Source organism: Sorghum bicolor, chromosome 2, assembly GCF_000003195.3.
Source record: "Sorghum bicolor cultivar BTx623 chromosome 2, Sorghum_bicolor_NCBIv3, whole genome shotgun sequence".
Lineage (NCBI taxonomy): Eukaryota > Viridiplantae > Streptophyta > Magnoliopsida > Poales > Poaceae > Sorghum > Sorghum bicolor.
In genome coordinates this window covers 26,501,112-26,520,071 of record NC_012871.2, presented here as the reverse complement: position 1 = coordinate 26,520,071, position 18,960 = coordinate 26,501,112, and the positions used below count along the sequence as shown (strand labels likewise).

The following is an 18,960-nucleotide window of genomic DNA, read 5'->3' as shown; positions in this document are numbered from 1 at the left end:
TAAGGACTGTGGAACACTTGGGTTATATTGATAAATGGTTTATGAATGCTATGATGAGGTACTATCATATCCTTATACTTGCTTGTAATGGTGCAGGTGCAAACCTAGATGATAGGTAATGATACTTTCAACTTGAGCAAATTAAAAGAAGAAAGATTTATGTAGGTTATGATAGTAAAATCCTACGGTTTTGCAAAATGGTTGTCAGCTACCCCACTATATAGCCTTCATGATCCTTGATGAGTCTTTATTTTAAGTTTATGACGGGTAAGTCTAGCTGAGTACCTTCTCGTACTCAGGGTTCTACTCCCATGTTGTTTTGCAGATGGTCAAATGTACTATGGTTATTGCATCCTCTGTCTGTACCCAGCCATGGGTGATGACTAGACCAAGGGCGATGGTCACTCCGTCTCTCCTTTTGCTTTTGTGGGAATGACCGAACTATGGCACTGTATCAGACTAAGCGTGTGTGTTGTATTTTCGAACTATGAAGCTTCCGCTACTTGAAGAACTTGGTTTGTAATAATTTTTAGAACTCCGATGTGTTTTATGAATGTTGTAATCTGGATGTATTTGTGGATGGCGACCGCTAAACTTATTACGATCTTGGCTGTTGTACGATGTGTGGTTTGAAATCCTTCGAGATTTCACGGACTACCGGGATTATATGGGCTTAAGCCTGATAGTTGGACTATGCAAATGGTCGCTGTTAGGCTTAATCTCTTATAATTTGGTCGGTTCTGTTACAGCTGGCATCGGAGCAAGGTTTAGCGAGTTACTGTTCATAAGTACATTCTAAACAAAATCTAAACCGGTCTAATAAAGGATTTTATTAATTAATAATGATCAAGGTGTTAAACTAAGTTTTGGAAAACTATCTAGTGTGCCATGGTCATATCCTTTATGCCCAGTTAAGGACTCTAAGGTGGCTAGTTAAGTACTGACTTGGGGGTTAATGCATCATATTTTTATTTCGTCGCTCATACGGCGTGCAATAGTATGAGTACCATTCATTTGAGTGGTAATGTATGGATCCATTTGTCCTCTACGCCACGGTAAGTGGGAGTTGTGAGAGCATGATCGGATACACTGCCGGTCTAGGGGAGTGTTGTTAGGAACTGTGTCATGCACACATGTTTTGGTGTGTCTTGGGAACAGTACCGCATGTTGGGAATTCCGTCCTGAGAGGCGATGCCGTCATTAGGGCGATGATGTGGGTAGTGACACGTCATATGCATGGACGGGTGTCTGTGTATGTGAAGTGCATAGTTTTAAATTCTTGTTCTGCACGATCATACTGTGGGTGGGCTGAAATGAGTTTTCTGCAGGTACACTAACCACGTTCTCGCTTGGAACGCTAGTTACATTATGAGAGAACGTTGTGTGCCACCGCATATACCGCTTAGTGTTAACCTTTGTTTCTAAGTTTGTGAGATCGTAAGTTCGTGCATGCATCATGTTCATTTCCTATCATTGCTTACTTTCCCCCTCAATTTAATCAATCCCAATTCTAAATAAAATAATTAAAGGTAATCCTCGCTCTTACCCATGGTATTCCATTTGCAGCAGATGGCACGCACTAGGCTCACCGCACGCAAGTCCACTGGTGGGCGGGCCCCTCGCCATCCGTTGGCAGCTAGGAGCTCGCGACATAAGAGCAAGTTCCTAGAGGAGTTTGGGATGCCCACTTTGCTTTGGAGGGTGCTCAGTTTGATGGGGTATCCCGAAGGAAGGGAGCCTCGCTACTATTGGGATAAGGAGCCGCTTGGTGACGAGACCCTGGTGGGGATCGAGGCAGTTGTCCCTACCAGTGGAGGAGACCCTGCTTGGGGCGGCTGGGTGTACGAGTCTCGAGGTGTCACGCCTTTCCACGGTGCCAGCAGGGCAGCTTTCGCAGTTCTGAGGGACCTCGTGGGGAGGTTTCTACAAGAGCTGGCCCACGCCTTCGCTGGGGTGTTTCCTCGAGGTGACCCCTACACTTCGGTGTGGGATCAGTCCGAGGTAAATGCTCTAGAGAGGAGTGCGGATGAGGACCAGCACAGTGACGGTGCAGCTATGAGTGCCATGTACGCGTTGATGAAGACCTATGGAGGCCTGGAGCGTTGTTTGGGTCACCTGTCCGGGTCTCTTCTCACCGTCCAGGATGAGAAGCGTTAGTTGCAGCGTGAGTTCGACTCTGAGGTTGAGAGGCTGCAGGCAGAGTTGGCCTGTGTGACCAGAGAGAGAGACCAGGCAGTCCAGAAGAACAGTGAGCTGAGTCAGGACCTGCTTGCAGTGCGAGAGCAGAGGGATAGGGTGACTACTGCTCACAGGAACTGCGAGCGCATGCTAGTCCATGTGCTTGGACAGAGGAATGAAGCCTGGCACGAGGAGGACACTTCGAGGGCCCGACAGCTGGAGCTAGAGCAGCAGCTAGCTAATGTGGAGGAGTACAATGAGAACTTGCATGAGGAGATCCACCAGCTGCATAACCAGCTCCACCCTCACCACCTGCCTAGAGCAGCTGAGCTAGACTGTGAGGATGAGATGGATGCGGATCCCGAAATAGGAGCAGCTGCTAGTGGAGATGAGGATGAGGATGGCTCCGGCATGGACAGTGATCATAGCGACTAGATGCTAGGGCTCTAGAGCTAGTCCTTCTTCTTTGGTTGTTGTACGTTGCATGGCATGTCTTGTACTTTTGGATCTGGGCTATGTAAAACTTTATGAGTTAATGCTGAAAGTCCAGTGTATGTATGCTGGCAAGTTGGATGTACGCGAACCTTGTTGCGTGAACGTTAAGCAATCTGTTAGTGATGTTGTGCGTAGATGATGAATTGTTGAGCCTCTGTTTATTGTGCGAATTTATTCCCTCAGTAAATTCAGTACGGCACGATTCTACACATTTCTACCGTTGATGGCAACTCCTAACAATTGCTTATCATTGACGTATGCAGATGGTGCAAACACGTGGCGGGGGTAACAGCAACCCGGGTCTTGGAACAGGTACATCCGGAGGTGGGGCTCAATGGAATGAGGACAGAGCACCAACACCGCCACCACCACCGCCTCCTCCGTACACTGCGAACGTGTTTTTCGCACAACTTCTGGGGAGCCAACGCAACATGGAACAGATGCAACGCAACATGGAAGAGGCTCTGCGCAACATAGCTGACAACACCCGTCGTGGGGACAACCAGGGTGGCCATGAAGTCAATCAGTACAGTTCGTTCAAGGACTTCATGGATACCAAGCCACCAATCTTCAAAGAGGCTTTGGAACCGCTCGAGGCAGATGAGTGGATCAACACTATGGAGCAGAAGTTTCGTCTTCTCCGAATGACAGAAGAACTTAAGGCTGAGTATGCGGCACATCAGTTGCAAGGACCCGCTGGGATTTGGTGGTCCCATCACCGTACCACCTACCCAGAGGGGACCCCAATCACCTGGAACCGCTTCACCACCGCTTTCCGGGGAAATTACATTCCTCCGGGTGTGGTTGAAATGAAGGTTGGGGAGTTCATGAGGCTGTCCCAGGGGACGAAATCGGTGAAGGAGTATCTACACGCTTTCAATAATCTCGCTCGCTATGCCCCTGAGTTTGTGAACACAGAGGCTAAAAAGATTGCTAGTTTCCAGAGAGGCTTGAGTCCAAAGATGCTGAAGACCATGGGTACAGGGGCCAGGGCTACCTTCAATGCCTATATCAGTGACTGTCTGACCCAAGAAAACAATAACAACAACTACAGTGCATCCAAGTCACGTAAGAGGGCTTTTGAAGATGGATCATCCCAGTCCAGGGCACCAGTGGCAGGGCGACAGCAGTATCGTCCTCCTGCCCTAGGTGCTAGGTTCCGACCGCCGCAGAGAAGGAACACCAGGCATCCAACACAGCAGAAGCCGTACAAGGTGGCGATAGCCCCTGCCAAGCCAAAGGCAATTCAAGCTGCAGCACCTGCCGTCAACAATGCACCCAAGGGTCCGTGCTATAACTGCCACAAGATGGGGCACTTTGCTAAGGAATGTCCCTACCCCAAGAGGCAGCAGCCAACCTATCCAGCTCGTGTGCACCATACCTCGATCGAGGAGATCCCGGAAGGAGAACCGGTAACAGCTGGTATGTTTTCTGTCAACCAACACCTCGCAGTTGTTTTGTTTGATTCTGGATCATCGCATTCATTTATGAGCCAAGCATTTGCACAAAAGCATGACCAGCCAGTTACTGAGTTAGGTTATGGCTATCGCATCAGCTCAGCCAGAGCCGATGTGTTGACTAATAAAACAGTAATAGGAGTTACTTTGGATATCAGTGGCCGGAGGTTTCATGTAAACCTTGTGGTCATGCCAGGGCTGGTTTTGGATGTCATCATTGGAATGAACAAGATGACTGACTGGGGCGCGGTTATAGATGCCGGGAATAGAACTCTTTCCCTCAGAGACCCGCAAGGGAAGGGTGTGCTGCAAGTCAAGCTACCCCGACGGTTGGACTTCGCCAGTCTTTCGTGTGCAGTACAGGTAGTTCCACTAGAACACATACCCATGGTATGTGAGTTCCCTGATGTGTTTCCTGAGGATTTACTAGGACTTCCCCCAGATAGGGAACTAGAGTTTGCAATCGAGTTGATACCAGGTACAGCACCAATATCTAGAAGGCCGTACCGGATGCCACCAAACGAACTCGCTGAGTTGAAGAATCAACTAAAAGAGTTACTAGATAAAGGGTTCATCCGGCCAAGCTCATCGGAATGGGGTTGTCCAGCGTTGTTTGTGAAAAAGAAGGATCAGTCATTGCGCATGTGCGTGGACTATCGTCCACTCAATGCAGTGACAATCAAGAATAAGTATCCGTTGCCAAGGATTGATATCCTGTTTGATCAGTTGTCCAAGGCAAGAGTGTTTTCTAAGATAGATCTGAGGTCTGGGTACCACCAAATCAAGATTCGTCCGCAAGATATCCCGAAGACTGCTTTTTCCACCAGATATGGGTTGTATGAGTATCTTGTCATGTCCTTTGGATTGACGAATGCTCCTACATACTTTATGTATCTAATGAATTCAGTCTTTATGCCAGAATTAGATAAGTTTGTTGTGGTGTTTATCGATGATATTCTGGTTTATTCAGAGAATGAGCAAGATCACGCCGAGCATCTGAGAATCGTGCTGACACGATTACGAGCGCATCAGTTATATGCCAAGTTCAGCAAGTGTGAGTTCTGGTTGAAGAAAGTTTCTTTCCTAGGGCACATTCTGTCTGAAGAAGGGATTGCTGTGGATCCGTCAAAAGTGCAGGAAGTCATGGACTGGAAGGCACCAACTTCTGTCTCGGAAGTTAGAAGTTTTCTTGGTCTGGCCGGGTATTATCGTCGTTTAATACCTGACTTCTCCAAGATTGCTAAGCCAATGACAAGTTTGCTACAAAAGGATCATAAGTTTATCTGGACGGAAGGGTGTGAGTTAGCCTTCCGCACCTTGCGGAAGTTGCTAACCACTGCTCCCGTTCTGGCACAACCTAATATAGAAAAGCCTTTTGATGTGTTTTGTGACGCATCGAAGAGTGGCCTGGGGTGTGTGTTGGTGCAAGATGGCAGGGTGATAGCTTATGCTTCACGACAGTTGAGAAAGCACGAAGTCAACTACCCGACGCACGACCTCAAGTTAGCAGCAGTAGTGCACGCTTTGAAGATTTGGAGACATTATCTGCTGGGAAATAAGTGTCAAATTTATACCGATCATAAGAGTTTGAAGTATATCTTCACTCAATCCGAGCTAAATATGAGGCAACAACGGTGGTTAGAGTTAATCAAGGACTATGATCTGGAGGTTCACTATCATCCAGGCAAGGCTAATGTAGTAGCAGATGCGTTGAGTCGTAAACCGCACTATCAAGTGGTTCAACCATTGTTTGAAGATGGGTTCAATCTCATGCATCCTGAGGTCTTATGTCACATACAACTCAGTTGTTCGCTCGAGAGTCAAGTCATTGAAGGACAGAAAACATACAAGGGTATTTTCCACATCAAATTGAAGATCAAAGATGACCCAAAAACTCAATTTCGAATTGATGAGAAAGGGGTACTATGGTTTCAACATCGGTTGGTAGTTCCGAAAGATCGTGTATTGAAGAATCGCATCATGGATGAAGCCCATCTCTCTAAACTTTCTATTCATCCTGGTAGTAGCAAAATGTATCAAGATCTAAGACCCCACTTTTGGTGGACCAAGATGAAGAAAGAAATAGCCGCATATGTAGCCCATTGTGACACGTGTTGCAGAGTTAAGGCCATCCACATGAAACCTGCAGGTCTGTTGCAACCGTTATCAGTTCCAGAATGGAAATGGGGAGAGGTCAGTATGGACTTTATCACAGGTTTACCGACCACGAGGAAGGGGAATGACTCGATTTGGGTAATCATAGATCGATTAACCAAGTCGGCTCATTTCATTCCAGTTAAGAACACATACCGACCTCCCGAGTATGCCGATATATATATGGCTGAGATTGTCAAGCTGCATGGTATTCCCAAGACCATCATATCAGATAGAGGACCACAGTTCACCGCTCACTTTTGGGAGCGGATGCATAAGAATTTGGGGACCAGTCTGATAAGAAGCACGGCGTATCATCCCCAGACTTCAGGCCAAACGGAGAGGCTAAATCAAGTGTTAGAAGATATGCTGAGGGCCTGTGTGCTATCGTCCAAGGAATCATGGGAATCATGGTTACCTCTGGCTGAATTCTCCTACAATAACAGTTATCACTACACCACAACACCAAATCACCGTCAGATATCTGACGCTAAAAATTAGAATTATCGATGGATTATCTGACGCCAAAAATAACTTAGAGACTATCTGACGCTAATTTGTTATTTAACGATTCACAGTCTGTCGCTATATTTAGCTATATTTAACGTTAAATTGTCTGTCGCTATAAATAGGTGTAGCGTCGTTCTGTCTGTCGCCTAAAAAAGTGGACCCCAACACCTAGCTTACATTGAGCGCGCCCGCCCGCTCACTTTCAGTTCGTGCGCAAATTTTTAGCTGGACCCACACGTACAGTGCAAAAACCCTAGACCTCCTTCTTCTCCCCGATCTAAAATGCAGGCGCCGCCGCCTTTTCTCTTTCTCCGCCGCGCTCTCCATCGCCTAAAATCTGAAGCCCGCCTATCCCCTCTCCCTCCCCAAATCTATTGCGTTCTTGCCTCCCTCTAGTCTCTCCAGGATTCCACCCGTCCAGATCTCTTCCCCACCTGCACCTGGTTTACGCCCGCCAATGTTGCTATGCTGCCTGGCTCCCTAATCCAGTCGCAAGGAGGACGCGGCAGGAAGCCAGTCTGACGCCGCTGGCTAGAGCTCCTGCGCTAGGAGGCCCTGCCCACACCCCCGCTCGTTGAGAAAGCTGCCTGGAGCGCTTCTTCAGGTGAGAGGTTTTTTTGAACTCCGGATCTGTTCTGCCTGGAGCGGCCGCGCGTAGTGCCTCGGACCGGTCCTGCTCCCACGTCGCTCGGCCGGTCCTGCTCCCGAGGCCGCGGCCGCCGCCCCGACGCCCACCACCGCGTGCGCCGCGAACACCACCGCCGGCCACGACGGCGGCCGCGCACGCCGCCACGAGCGCCGCCGCGGCCGTGCCCCGCGCCACGCACGTCGCCCGGGCCAGACGCCGCAGCCGGCGCTGCGCGGACGCCAGGCGCGCCGCTCGGCCGGTCCTGCTCCCGCGGCCGCGGCCGCCGCCCCGACGCCCACCACCGCGTGCGCCGCGAACACCACCGCCGGCCCCGACGGCGGCCGCGCACGCCGCCACGAGCGCCGCCGCGGCCGTGCCCCGCGCCACGCACATCGCCCGCACATCGCCCGGGCCAGACGCCGCAGCCGGCGCTGCGCTGACGCCAGGCGCGCCGTGAGCGGGCCGCACCGCCCGTGCACCTCATGGAACCCCGCCCCAGCGACCGTGTCCCTCTGTTATCGAGCCGCCCCAGCCCGAGGCGATGTGCGTGGTCGTCCCTCTGTCAGCGGGTTATCGAGACTCTGATGCCTCTGATGCCTTTAGCCTGCCCCAGCCCGAGGCGAGGTGATGTGATGCCTCTGATGCCTTTAGCCTACTTCTCCTTACCTTATTATCATTTTGTAATGATTTATTCATGTTCTGCTTGTTGTCATTCTACTGTTGTACAAAATACACAATAAGATAAAGTAGCCGAAACTGTGCCATCCTATTGTGAATTTGTCTTACAAAATTGCCTCTGACAAAACAGTAGTCCAAACTATCCTTCTTATATTATAGGTCTGCTTGTTGCCGCATAGAATAATTTTTTAACCAAATTGTGTTTGATTCCCATGTCAATTAGAATTTGCCTATGCTTTACACCGTTTTTAGTAGCTCATTGTACTATGGATATTTGTGTGCTTAAGTTGTATGCTTGGTTCTTCAAACTCAGCAGGGCTTGACAAAGTGTTACTACTGCACCAATCCCAACAAGGATGTGCTGCATTGAACCACAACGAGGTTGACACACGACAAGGCTGCCCGTGGTGCTCCCACACGGATCCCAACAAGTTGCAAACCTGCTCCACTGACATCGTCGTGCTCACATTGTTTGCAGCCTGCAGATTCAAGTATTTCAGGTATGCAACTAACACTTGTGGGTTCTATGTCCAGAAATAATTGATGTGTCCCTGTCTTCCTGCTCTATCACACTTGGATTCCACATTTACCTTTGTATGTATAGCTACTGCTTTTTACTTGTGTTGCTTGCTGTGGGCAATGCAAATGCTAATGCTTATCAATTTCTAATTACTCTCTATTATGAAATTTTGTAGTCTGAACAAATATATTCAGAGAGTCACTCCCAACAAAGACTCATGGATAAATCATGGATCAATAGTGATGCTAGGCACACAAAGACATACTTGCAAGGGGTCAATAGTTTCCTAGCTTTTGCATTTAGAAATTCAGCGGTAGGGGACAAGATATTATGCCCTTGCAGAAAGTGTGTTAACTCATTTTGGAGGGACTCCAGTGATATACGAGAGCACTTGATATGTAATGGGTTTCTAAAAGGGTACACAACTTGGAACTTACATGGGGAAGCTAGTTCCTCTTATGTGAATATCGACAATGGTGATGGTATTGAACTTGTGGAAGAGTCTAATGAAGAGGATGACATATCTGCATTGCTTAGAGACCTAGCTTGTGGTTTAGATGATAGAGGGGATTTTGAAGACAACAGTTCTGTTGTTCTTCCTAAAGAACTAGTTGACCTCCAAAAGTTGGTAGAAGCCAATAGTCAAGAATTATTTCCTAATTGCAAGAAGTACACAAAACTGCGTTTCCTGATTAGGCTTCTTCACATCAAGCTCCTTGGAGGATGGACTGTCAAAAGTTTTGACCTTATACTAGATTTATTTAATGAGGTCTTACCTAAGGGTTCAACACTACCCAGAAACTACTATGAAACTAAGAAACTGATTAAGTCCATAGGACTTGGGTACATTAGTATTCATGCCTGTGAAAATGATTGCATTCTGTATTGGAAGGACCATGAAAAATCTGAATCATGTCCAAAGTGTAAGGTTTCACGTTGGAAATCAGCTAGGAAGAGTCTAGATGGGAAACATGTGTACAAGGTACCTAAGAAGGTTCTTCGGTACTTTTCGATAAAAAAAGGCTCCAAAGACTGTTTCTGTGTTCTAAAACAGCAAGTCTAACAAGATGGCATGATGAGGAGAGAACTAGAGATGATGTTCTTAGACATCCTGCAGATTCTCCTCTATGGAAAGACTTTGATCTTAAACATCCTAAGTTTGCCGAGGATAGCAGAAATATACGTCTTGCTTTTGCCACCGATGGTTTCAATCCTTATAGGACCCAAAGTATAAGCTACAGTATTTGGCCTGGTATCTGTATCCCCTATAATTTTCCACCATCAATGTGTATGAAGCAATCAAATTTCATATTGTCTTTGCTAATTCCTGGAAAACATGCTCCTGGTAGTGATATGGATGTTTATCTCCAGCCACTTGTGAATGATTTGTTAGATATGTTTGTTGATGGGGTTAGAACATATGATGCTTCGAAGGGTGAGTATTTCCAATTACGGGCAGCAGTCTTGTGGACTATTACAGACTTTCCAGGTCTAGGCTATGCATCTGGTTGTGTCACTGCCGGTGAAGCAGCGTGTCCTGATTGCCACTCATATACTTGTTCACACAGACTTGGTAATGGCAGCAAGACTTGTTATATGGGCCACCGTAGGTTTTTGGATGAAAAACACCCATTTAGGTTCGACGTTGATAAGTTTGGTTCAACTAAATTTAGGCAGGCACCTGCTCCGCTTTCTGGGGAGGAAGTGTTGGAATGCACAAAAGATATTGTTACAGTTTTTGGCAAGGATCCAACTAGAAAGACACCGGCAAGGAAGAAACGCAAGTTAGGGGAGCCATTGGTCATTTTTGAAAGGAGGTCTATTTGGTTTAAACTTCCCTATTGGAAAGATTTAATGTTGAGACATAATTTTGATGTCATGCACATAGGAAAAAATGTGTATGAGAACTTTGTTAATACATTCTTAGGCACCGATGGAAAATCTAAGGACAATCTGAATTCTCGCTTAGACCTTCAGGCTTTAGGTATTAGAAGTGATCTTCACCCTGTTGATGTTGAAGACCAATTTTATTTACCACCTGCACCATATTCAATGAGTCCTGAGGAGAAGAAATTATTTTGTGAAGTACTAAAAGGGGTCAAGTTTCCTGCTGGTTATGCATCTGATATACGACACAATGTTCATGTTAATGAGAGAAAGGTGTTTGGCCTTAAGAGTCATGAATGCCACATCATTGTACAACACTTACTACCACTTGCTGTGAGGAAAGTATTGCCAGAAGTAGTTAGTGCTGCAGTGATCCGTGTTAGTCAATTCTTCAAGATAATCTGTGCTCCTGTTTTCCGCAAAAGTGATATGGATAGTTTAGAGGCTGAAATAGCTGAAACCTTGAGCCTTCTAGAAACTATATTCCTTCCCTCCTTTTTTGACATTATGGTACATCTGATGGTCCATCTTCCTGCCCAAGCAAGACTAGCTGGTCCAGTACATTTCCGTAGCATGTGGCCTATTGAGAGGTAATTTCTGTAAGTGTATTGCAACATACATATAAAAAATGCGTAATATTTTACAACATAATCATGTTATTATATTTATGTTCTATAGGTTTTTGATGAGGTTGAAAGGTGATGTTCGTACAAAAAGCCATCTAGAGGGGTCTATTATGGAGGGTTCAATGTTTTATGAGAGCCTTACACTATGTGGACACTATTTACATAGCCGAGCGCTTAGAAATGTTGAAGGGCTGCAAGATGAAAATTCTACAACCCCTTTCTTTGATAGCATTGGTCGGGGTTTAGCTGGGAAGTGCACAGTGAGTTTAGACCATAAGACTTGGTTGCAAGCACACAGATATGTGTTGTTCAACTATGAGGATATAGGGCCTTACTTGGAGTAAGTAATATGTTTCAGTTCAAACCACATGTTTAGATTCTCTTGCATGGTAAGATGATAAATTCACCTTTGCAGAAAGTATGGTCACTATCTATCATCGATTGGTGTTCGAAACCAACGAGCTATCAATCGAATGCAACATGAATGCTTCCATGAGTGGTTTAGGTCGCACGTAAGTAGGAAGACAACTTAACACATGTCATGTAAGCTGAACTGCTCATTTTACCTTAATAATTATATTCTTACTAATCTTAGGTGGAAGAAATCTATGAGGAAGTACCAGATGAGATACAAATCTTAGCCAAGGCGCCAATCATGAGTGCACAAAAATATAGTAGCTACACAATAAATGGATTTGATTTTCACACTGAGTCCTATGATGTGGGGAGGTCTGTCCAAAATAGTGGGGTTGCTCTGGTTTCAGAGTCGACATGCTTTGAAAGGGGTGATAATGATAATGTCATAATAGGAAACAAGACTTATTATGGCATTATAAAGGAGATAGTTGAACTGAACTATAACCAGAGAGTTGAACTGAACCAGAGAGGAACTTATTATGGCTTTCATAGTATTTTCTAAGTCATGAACTGCACTCATCTTGTGAAATAGTTTGTGCCCACTAACCATCATATCTTCCAGACTTTATGTGCTTCTCTGACTTTATGTTCCCATTTTCTCTTTGCTAAAATTACTGCAAGGCACAAACCAGAACCATGTTTCTCTTAGCTGATGTGATTTTACTGTTCTCATTTAAACTTCACTGAATGTTAGACATTTGTCGCACCAAATGAGGTCTATAGTTGCTGATTACATGGTTCTGTTTTCCAGGAAGTGCTCCAAACTAGCCTTTGACTTGAGTTTCTAGAATATTATTCTCCTGATGGATGAGCTCTACCTTTTGGCAAGTCATTCCTTTTGGCTTTGAGTTCTTAGACCTAGAAATGAGATTCTGTGCACAAACCTGAGAATCGAGAACACAAAGTACTAGTCTCTAATCCTTTTGGTGCTTGACCTTGCTGGATGTGTGATGTATGACAAGACAAAGTACTACTGTAATTCTTTTGGTGCTTGACCTTGCTGGATGTGTGATGTACATGTATGGCAAGACAAATGCATTTGGTGGTCCACTTTTCCTGGATGTAATGTAAGGACACATTTGGATATTATATGTATGTCGTTGTGTATCTTCATGACTTGTGGACACTATATTAAGATTTCGATAACATTTTTATATGTGCTAAAAATTGTATTTTTTTTGTACATTAAATTGGACTGTTAGACAATCTGTCGCTGTAAATATATATTGTGTTGAATCATCTGTCGCTAATGCATGACAACGAACTATCTGTAGCTAAAGATTAGCAATGGAGTATCTGTCGCTATAAATATTGATGGTAACAGACTATCTGTCGCTAAAACTGCTGTCTGACGCCAAAGTTTTTTAGCGGCAGCACTTTCTCCGGCTGCAAAAGTCTGTCGCTATAGGTTTTTCGCGCCAGACGGTCTGTCGCTGTATGTGCTTTTAGCGTCAGATCGTCTATTGGCAATCTCGGTGTTGTGGTGTAGTGTATCAAGAGAGCATCAAGATGGCCCCGTTCGAAGCTTTGTATGGTCGGAGGTGTAGAAATCCGTTAAACTAGGTTGAACCTGGTGAAAGAAGATACTATGGTATCAACTTCGTGAATGAGGCCGAGAAGAAGGTGCAAATCATACAGCAACATATGCAAGCAGCGCAATCACGACAAAAGAGTTATGCTGATAAGAGAAGAAGGCCACTTGAATTCAAAGTAGGTGACTATGTGTACCTCAAGGTTACACAAATGAAGAAAGTCTAACGTTTCCGAGTTTGAAGCAAGCTTGCACCTAGGTATGTGGGACCGTACCAAATACTGGAGAGGAAAGGCCCCGTGGCCTACAAGATTCAGTTACCTGAAGAGTTGAGCTCTATTTTTCCGGTCTTCCATGTGTCGCAACTGCGGAAATGTTTGAAAGTACCTGAGCAAAGAATTGAACCTCGAGGGATCAAAATAAAAGCAGACTTAGAGTATAAGGAGCAACCAGTGGGAATTGTGGATACCAAGGAACGGGTAACCCGAAACAGAATTGTCATAACATATAAGGTGGTGTGGAGTCATCATGACGACAGGGATGCCACCTGGAAACAGAGGATTACTTGAAAACAGTTTATCCAAAATTTCATAAGAAATGGTTAGTAACCCAAAATCTCGGGACGAGATTTCCCTAAGGGGGGGAGGGCTGTAACACCCTAGGTGTTAAGCATGCATTTAGCCCTATCACAACATGCATAAGCATTCTCATCAAGCATAGCATCATGAGCATGTCATTCATCCCAAAGCATGATTTTATGTGCTTTATTTCATGTGTTTTAATTATGTTAAAAATATGATGCTTGCTTCTAAAAATGTGAAATATTCAAACTAGGTTGATTTGTGTATAAGAAAAATTAAGAATATTTTTGTGCAAATTTTGGAGCTATGGAAGTTGAGAAATGGAATTTATACAAAATGTCCAAAATGAATTTATTTAAAAACCTAGAACTAGTTTTAATTTGTAATTCAAATTCTATTGGGAATTTGGTCTTGCTTATTAAAACAAAGTTGTAGGGTTTTTGTTTTGGAACAACTTTGTTTTGGGGAGCAAGAGGTGAAAATGATTTTAAATTGGTCCAAATGAATTTAGAAAGAATTTGAGAAAAGAATTTCAAAAAAAAAAAGAGAAAGGGGACAGGCGCTGCTGGGCCGACCCGCCTCCCTTTCGGCCCAGCTGGGCAGCGCGGCCCGCTCCCCCTCCCCTCTCTCCCGCGCGCGCGGCACCCGCCTCGCTCCACCCGGCGCCGGCCACGTGGCGGCCGTACGCCGGCGTTGGACGCGCCGCGGCCGGCCACCCCACCCCCCTGGTCGGGACGCCGCCCCGCGCCCCCAGACCGCTCCCTCCATTCTGTCGCCTGCCTCCCCCTCTCTCTTCTTCCTCCCCGCGCACGCGCAGCAGCAGCAGCAGCTCCGCCCGCACCATTGCCGGAGGAAGCTCCGCCGCTCGCCGCCGGTCGCAACAGAGCCCCAACCTCGACGGCAAGAGCACCAGCGCACTCGCCGTCGCCGCGGTAAGCCCCTGCGTGCGCTCTACCGAGGTGAGAAGCAGCCGTGCGCCGTGAATCACTCGCCGGAGTTACCCCGAGCTCGCCGGAGTACTCGGCCGCGACGGATCTTACGATATCCTGTCTAGTTTCGCTCGCTCTTTAGCGCGTTAGGTCCGTAGCTCGATGGGGAAGCTCGAAGGAGCTTTTGCACGCGCTCTACCGCGCCGCCGTGCCACCATGCATGCTCGTCGGAGGTGTTTCGGTCATCCTCTGGCCAATCCGAGGGTACCGCTGGGTGCGCCTCGCTGCGGGGAGCACGATGGTGCTCACCCCGTGGCCGGAAACCTCACCGCCGGCGAGGTCTGCTTGTTGGAGGTGAGCTCCCTCTCGGTCTCGCTGACCGGTGGGGTCAGAGGCCCACTGTCAGTCGCTGGGGGGACCCCGGTGGGTGTAGATCTGGGTGTGCTTAGCCTTTTTCGTTGGTTTTCTTGAATAAATGTTTTCCAGAAATTGATTCAAAACTTGTAAAATTCATATCTTGAGTTCTACAGCTCCAAATTTGATGAAATAAATTTTGGTGTGCTCTATATTTCCAGATCTACAGCTTGATGTAATTGCATGTCATGTTTGAGTAACTTTTCTGTATGAATATATTTAATCCATGTTTTTGCTAAAATTGGAAAATGCATAGTAAATAAAATATGGTTCAGAAAAATGTGAAACTTGATTTGTTGGCTCTGCATGTATGTTTACTCACTGGGAAAATATTGCTACATATTATTTGGTGTATAAATGAATTTATGGTAATTTAAATGCTTGCATGGAAGTGATTTATGATTTTTAATAATTAATTGGGTCATGCAATAAATCTGGAAAATTTTGTGGGTGTTTCTTATGATATTAGACAAATGGTAAAAATATAAAATCTGTTGTTTGACACTTATATCACAGTAGAGTAATTATACTTGCCTTATTAATTAATCTTGTGATTTTTGTTGCTCAAAATAAGTACCCAAAAATTATGAAAAAAATTACAGTAGACTCTATGCTTGACTAGTAGTCTCATGTAATATTTGTGGAATTTATTGATGAACAGAACTGCATGTAAATTTTAATGGGCCTAGAAATGAATAAAGAAAATTATGAATTGTTGTATATATAGGTTGAATAGAATAAGTTGGGTTTAGTGTATCTTTCAAGCATCATGTGGGTTGCTGGTTGACTTTGAAAAATAATTGTAGAGGAGAATGCACTAGATGTTTGATCCAATTGCTTACTCTTGGATGATGTTGACTACCTTGTAATGAGCATGACCAAGTGTATCACCTATGCATCATGTCATGCTCCTTTGGTACTTTCTCATACAAGCATCCACTCGGGCACCTCGCACTCCACTCATGAGCACACATGCATCATACAGGCTCGCAGGAGAACGAGGTAGGACCCGAGGAGCCAGAGGAGATTTAGGAGCAGGAACCTCCGGAAGCACAGGAGTCCGGAGAGGAACTACAGGAGTGCCCGCATCACCGACCAAGCACGTTTGAGAAAGGCAAGCCCCGGAGCATTCTAAGTCTCCCTATTCTCGCTAACTTACATGATGCACTATACTTATTCTACTATATTGCATCTAAGTGATAGGAATTGCTTGACACCATTGATGCATATGTACTCCTTGTTATCCCTACTCGTTTACCTACCTTGTCCTATGTAGATAGGCACAGAGTCTATGCTTAGCTTGCTTAGTCCGGTAGAAGTCGGGTGATTCCCTGTCACCTGCAAGATATAGGTGGATACCTGCTTGTTTAAGCAGTGGTTGCTTGGGGAAAAGAATAACCAAGTGTGGAATGTAATTGGAGACCGGGCAGGGTCTTATGGTGGGTTGACCATAGTGCCCCTGCCTGTGTCGATTAAGGACCGATCGTTGACGGCCCTCTTGTCATGTTGAACGCATGCCCCACATTTAGCTGGAAGGATAAGTCGTTCCGACCGCGAAGCCTGAGCACTATCCGGGCTGGAAATCGGCCCGATGTACGCGCTGTATCGGTGATGGCTGAGGAGAACGACGAGGGCGCGGCGCGCAACCTTGGTATACCTTGGATACCTCGGTCGCCGGAAACGGTCCTCGGGTATGGGCGGTGCCTCTCAAACCCGCGAATTGGTCCTGGATAGTGCAATACGGTGACCTGTAGCTCACTTGATCAGTGAGTGTGGTTTGTGTGGGGAATAAACTCGCCAACTGGTTAGAAATCGATTCGAATCGCCATCGCTCCTGGATAGTGAGCACTTGACATGAGCTTCGTCCTTGTAGTAAGGACTATGGAACACTTGGGTTATATTGATAAATGGTTTATGAATGCTCTGATGAGGTACTATCATATCCTTATACTTGCTTGTAATGGTGCAGGTGCAAACCTAGATGATAGGTAATGATACTTTCAACTTGAGCAAATTAAAAGAAGAAAGATTTATGTAGGTTATGATAGTAAAATCCTGCGGTTTTGCAAAATGGTTGTCAGCTACCCCACTATATAGCCTTCATGATCCTTGATGAGTCTTTATTTTAAGTTTATGACGGGTAAGTCTAGCTGAGTACCTTCTCGTACTCAGGGTTCTACTCCCATGTTGTTTTGCAGATGGTCAAATGTACTATGGTTATTGCATCCTCTGTCTGTACCCAGCCATGGGTGATGACTAGACCAAGGGCGATGGTCACTCCGTCTCTCCTTTTGCTTTTGTGGGAATGACCGAACTATGGCACTGTATCAGACTAAGCGTGTGTGTTGTATTTTCGAACTATGAAGCTTCCGTTACTTGAAGAACTTGGTTTGTAATAATTTTTAGAACTCCGATGTGTTTTATGAATGTTGTAAACTAGATGTATTTGTGGATGGCGACCGCTAAACTTATTACGATCTTGGCTGTGGTACGATGTGTGGTTTGAAATCCTTCGAGATTTCACGGACTACCGGGATTATATGGGCTTAAGCCTGATAGTTGGACTATGCAAATGGTCGCTGTTAGGCTTAATCTCTTATAATTTGGTCGGTTCTGTTACAATGTCGGTGGGCGCGACATGATTTATCCACCTCTTCTACCTTAGAAGCTTCACCTAAGATGCTTCCGCTACTCTACACACCTTTTGAAAATTTAGTTGTTTATATTCCATCATATGTTGTAAGTTGAGTTATAAATCTTCCACACTCCGATGTAAGTTATTTTTGTAACAAATGTTGTAATGTTGTGGTAACTCCATGTTGATCCTGTATGAGTTAAAATGTGGATGATTCGGGGTCCTCCGAGGGCACCCGACAGACTATCCAAGTTATATGACTCTCATGTGCAGTAGTTAGAGGTCTTAAGGACAATGACAGGTGCATGTGGGCCATATAATTAGGGTGGTTCTGCCACAATCTACGAGCACAAACACACTGGAGATACTGGACACTCAGGCAATCACTGTCCTGAGATGCTTGAGGACGTATACTACATCAACAACAACAACTACTACTACAACCGTCCTCAACAAAATAGAGACTTCATGGTGATAGAGACTGGTACTAATGAGAGGGCACCGATCATCCTAGGGAGGCCATTCCTGAACACCTCGGGAGTTGTCATCTACATTAGTACTGCCAAGATCAGTTTCTACATCAAGGGGAAGAAGGAGACGTTTTCCTTCAAGAACAAAACTACATAAATTTCACAACAATCTCGACATGAACCAAGAAAGAGGATCAACAGGAGGAACAGGAACAAGCAAATGTTGACCGAGTCAGCTAAGATGGTCACTGCAGCTCAAGGATGTCAAGATCGTCGACTCAAGTCGCTCTTCCTGATCAAGAAGGACGACCCTGGTGTTCCAAGCATCAAGTGCACAATCAACGGATACTATTTTCAGAAGACACTCTACGACAGCGGATCTAACGTCAACATAATGGCCGCAGTCACTTATCAGCTCCTGCATAGAACCATGCCCCTACAACCAATATACATTCAGCTCCAAATGATTTTCAGGGCATTGACATGGGAGAAGACGAGTATGATCCACCTACCATCCTTGGAAGACAGTTCCTCAACACTATCAAAGCCATCATTAGAACCGGAGAAGTCCACATGCACTTTCCTCTGAAGAAGACGACGCAACTGAAACCAGAGGAGGCAAATCATCAAGGACGGATGGGTAGACTACGAAGGAGAAGTGATAAGGTCTGAAGACATACAACTTGAACAGAACTGTCCTGAGGAGACCATAGCACCGAGTCAGGAAAAGAAGATAGTTATACATGAAGAGGAGGTGCCGCCGGAACCACCGACTACGCCATCCAGCGAATCCCAGGACGACTGAGAAAATGGAGAGTCCCGTTCGGAGGACTTAAAAACATCGAACGCC

At 45.6% G+C, this 18,960-nt stretch overlaps 1 protein-coding gene across 1 annotated transcript; it reads right to left on the bottom strand.

Moving 5' to 3' along the window:
• On the bottom strand, positions 7,258-7,815 carry LOC110432660 (protein argonaute 14-like). Its single transcript, XM_021453437.1, has one exon. The coding sequence runs from the start codon at positions 7,813-7,815 to the stop codon at positions 7,258-7,260; it is 558 nt and encodes a 185-aa protein (XP_021309112.1).

Bases quoted from the DNA above. Each gene is read 5' to 3' on its own strand.
- LOC110432660 (XM_021453437.1), bottom strand. From the start codon at position 7,815: ATGTGCGTGGCGCGGGGCACGGCCGCGGCGGCGCTCGTGGCGGCGTGC.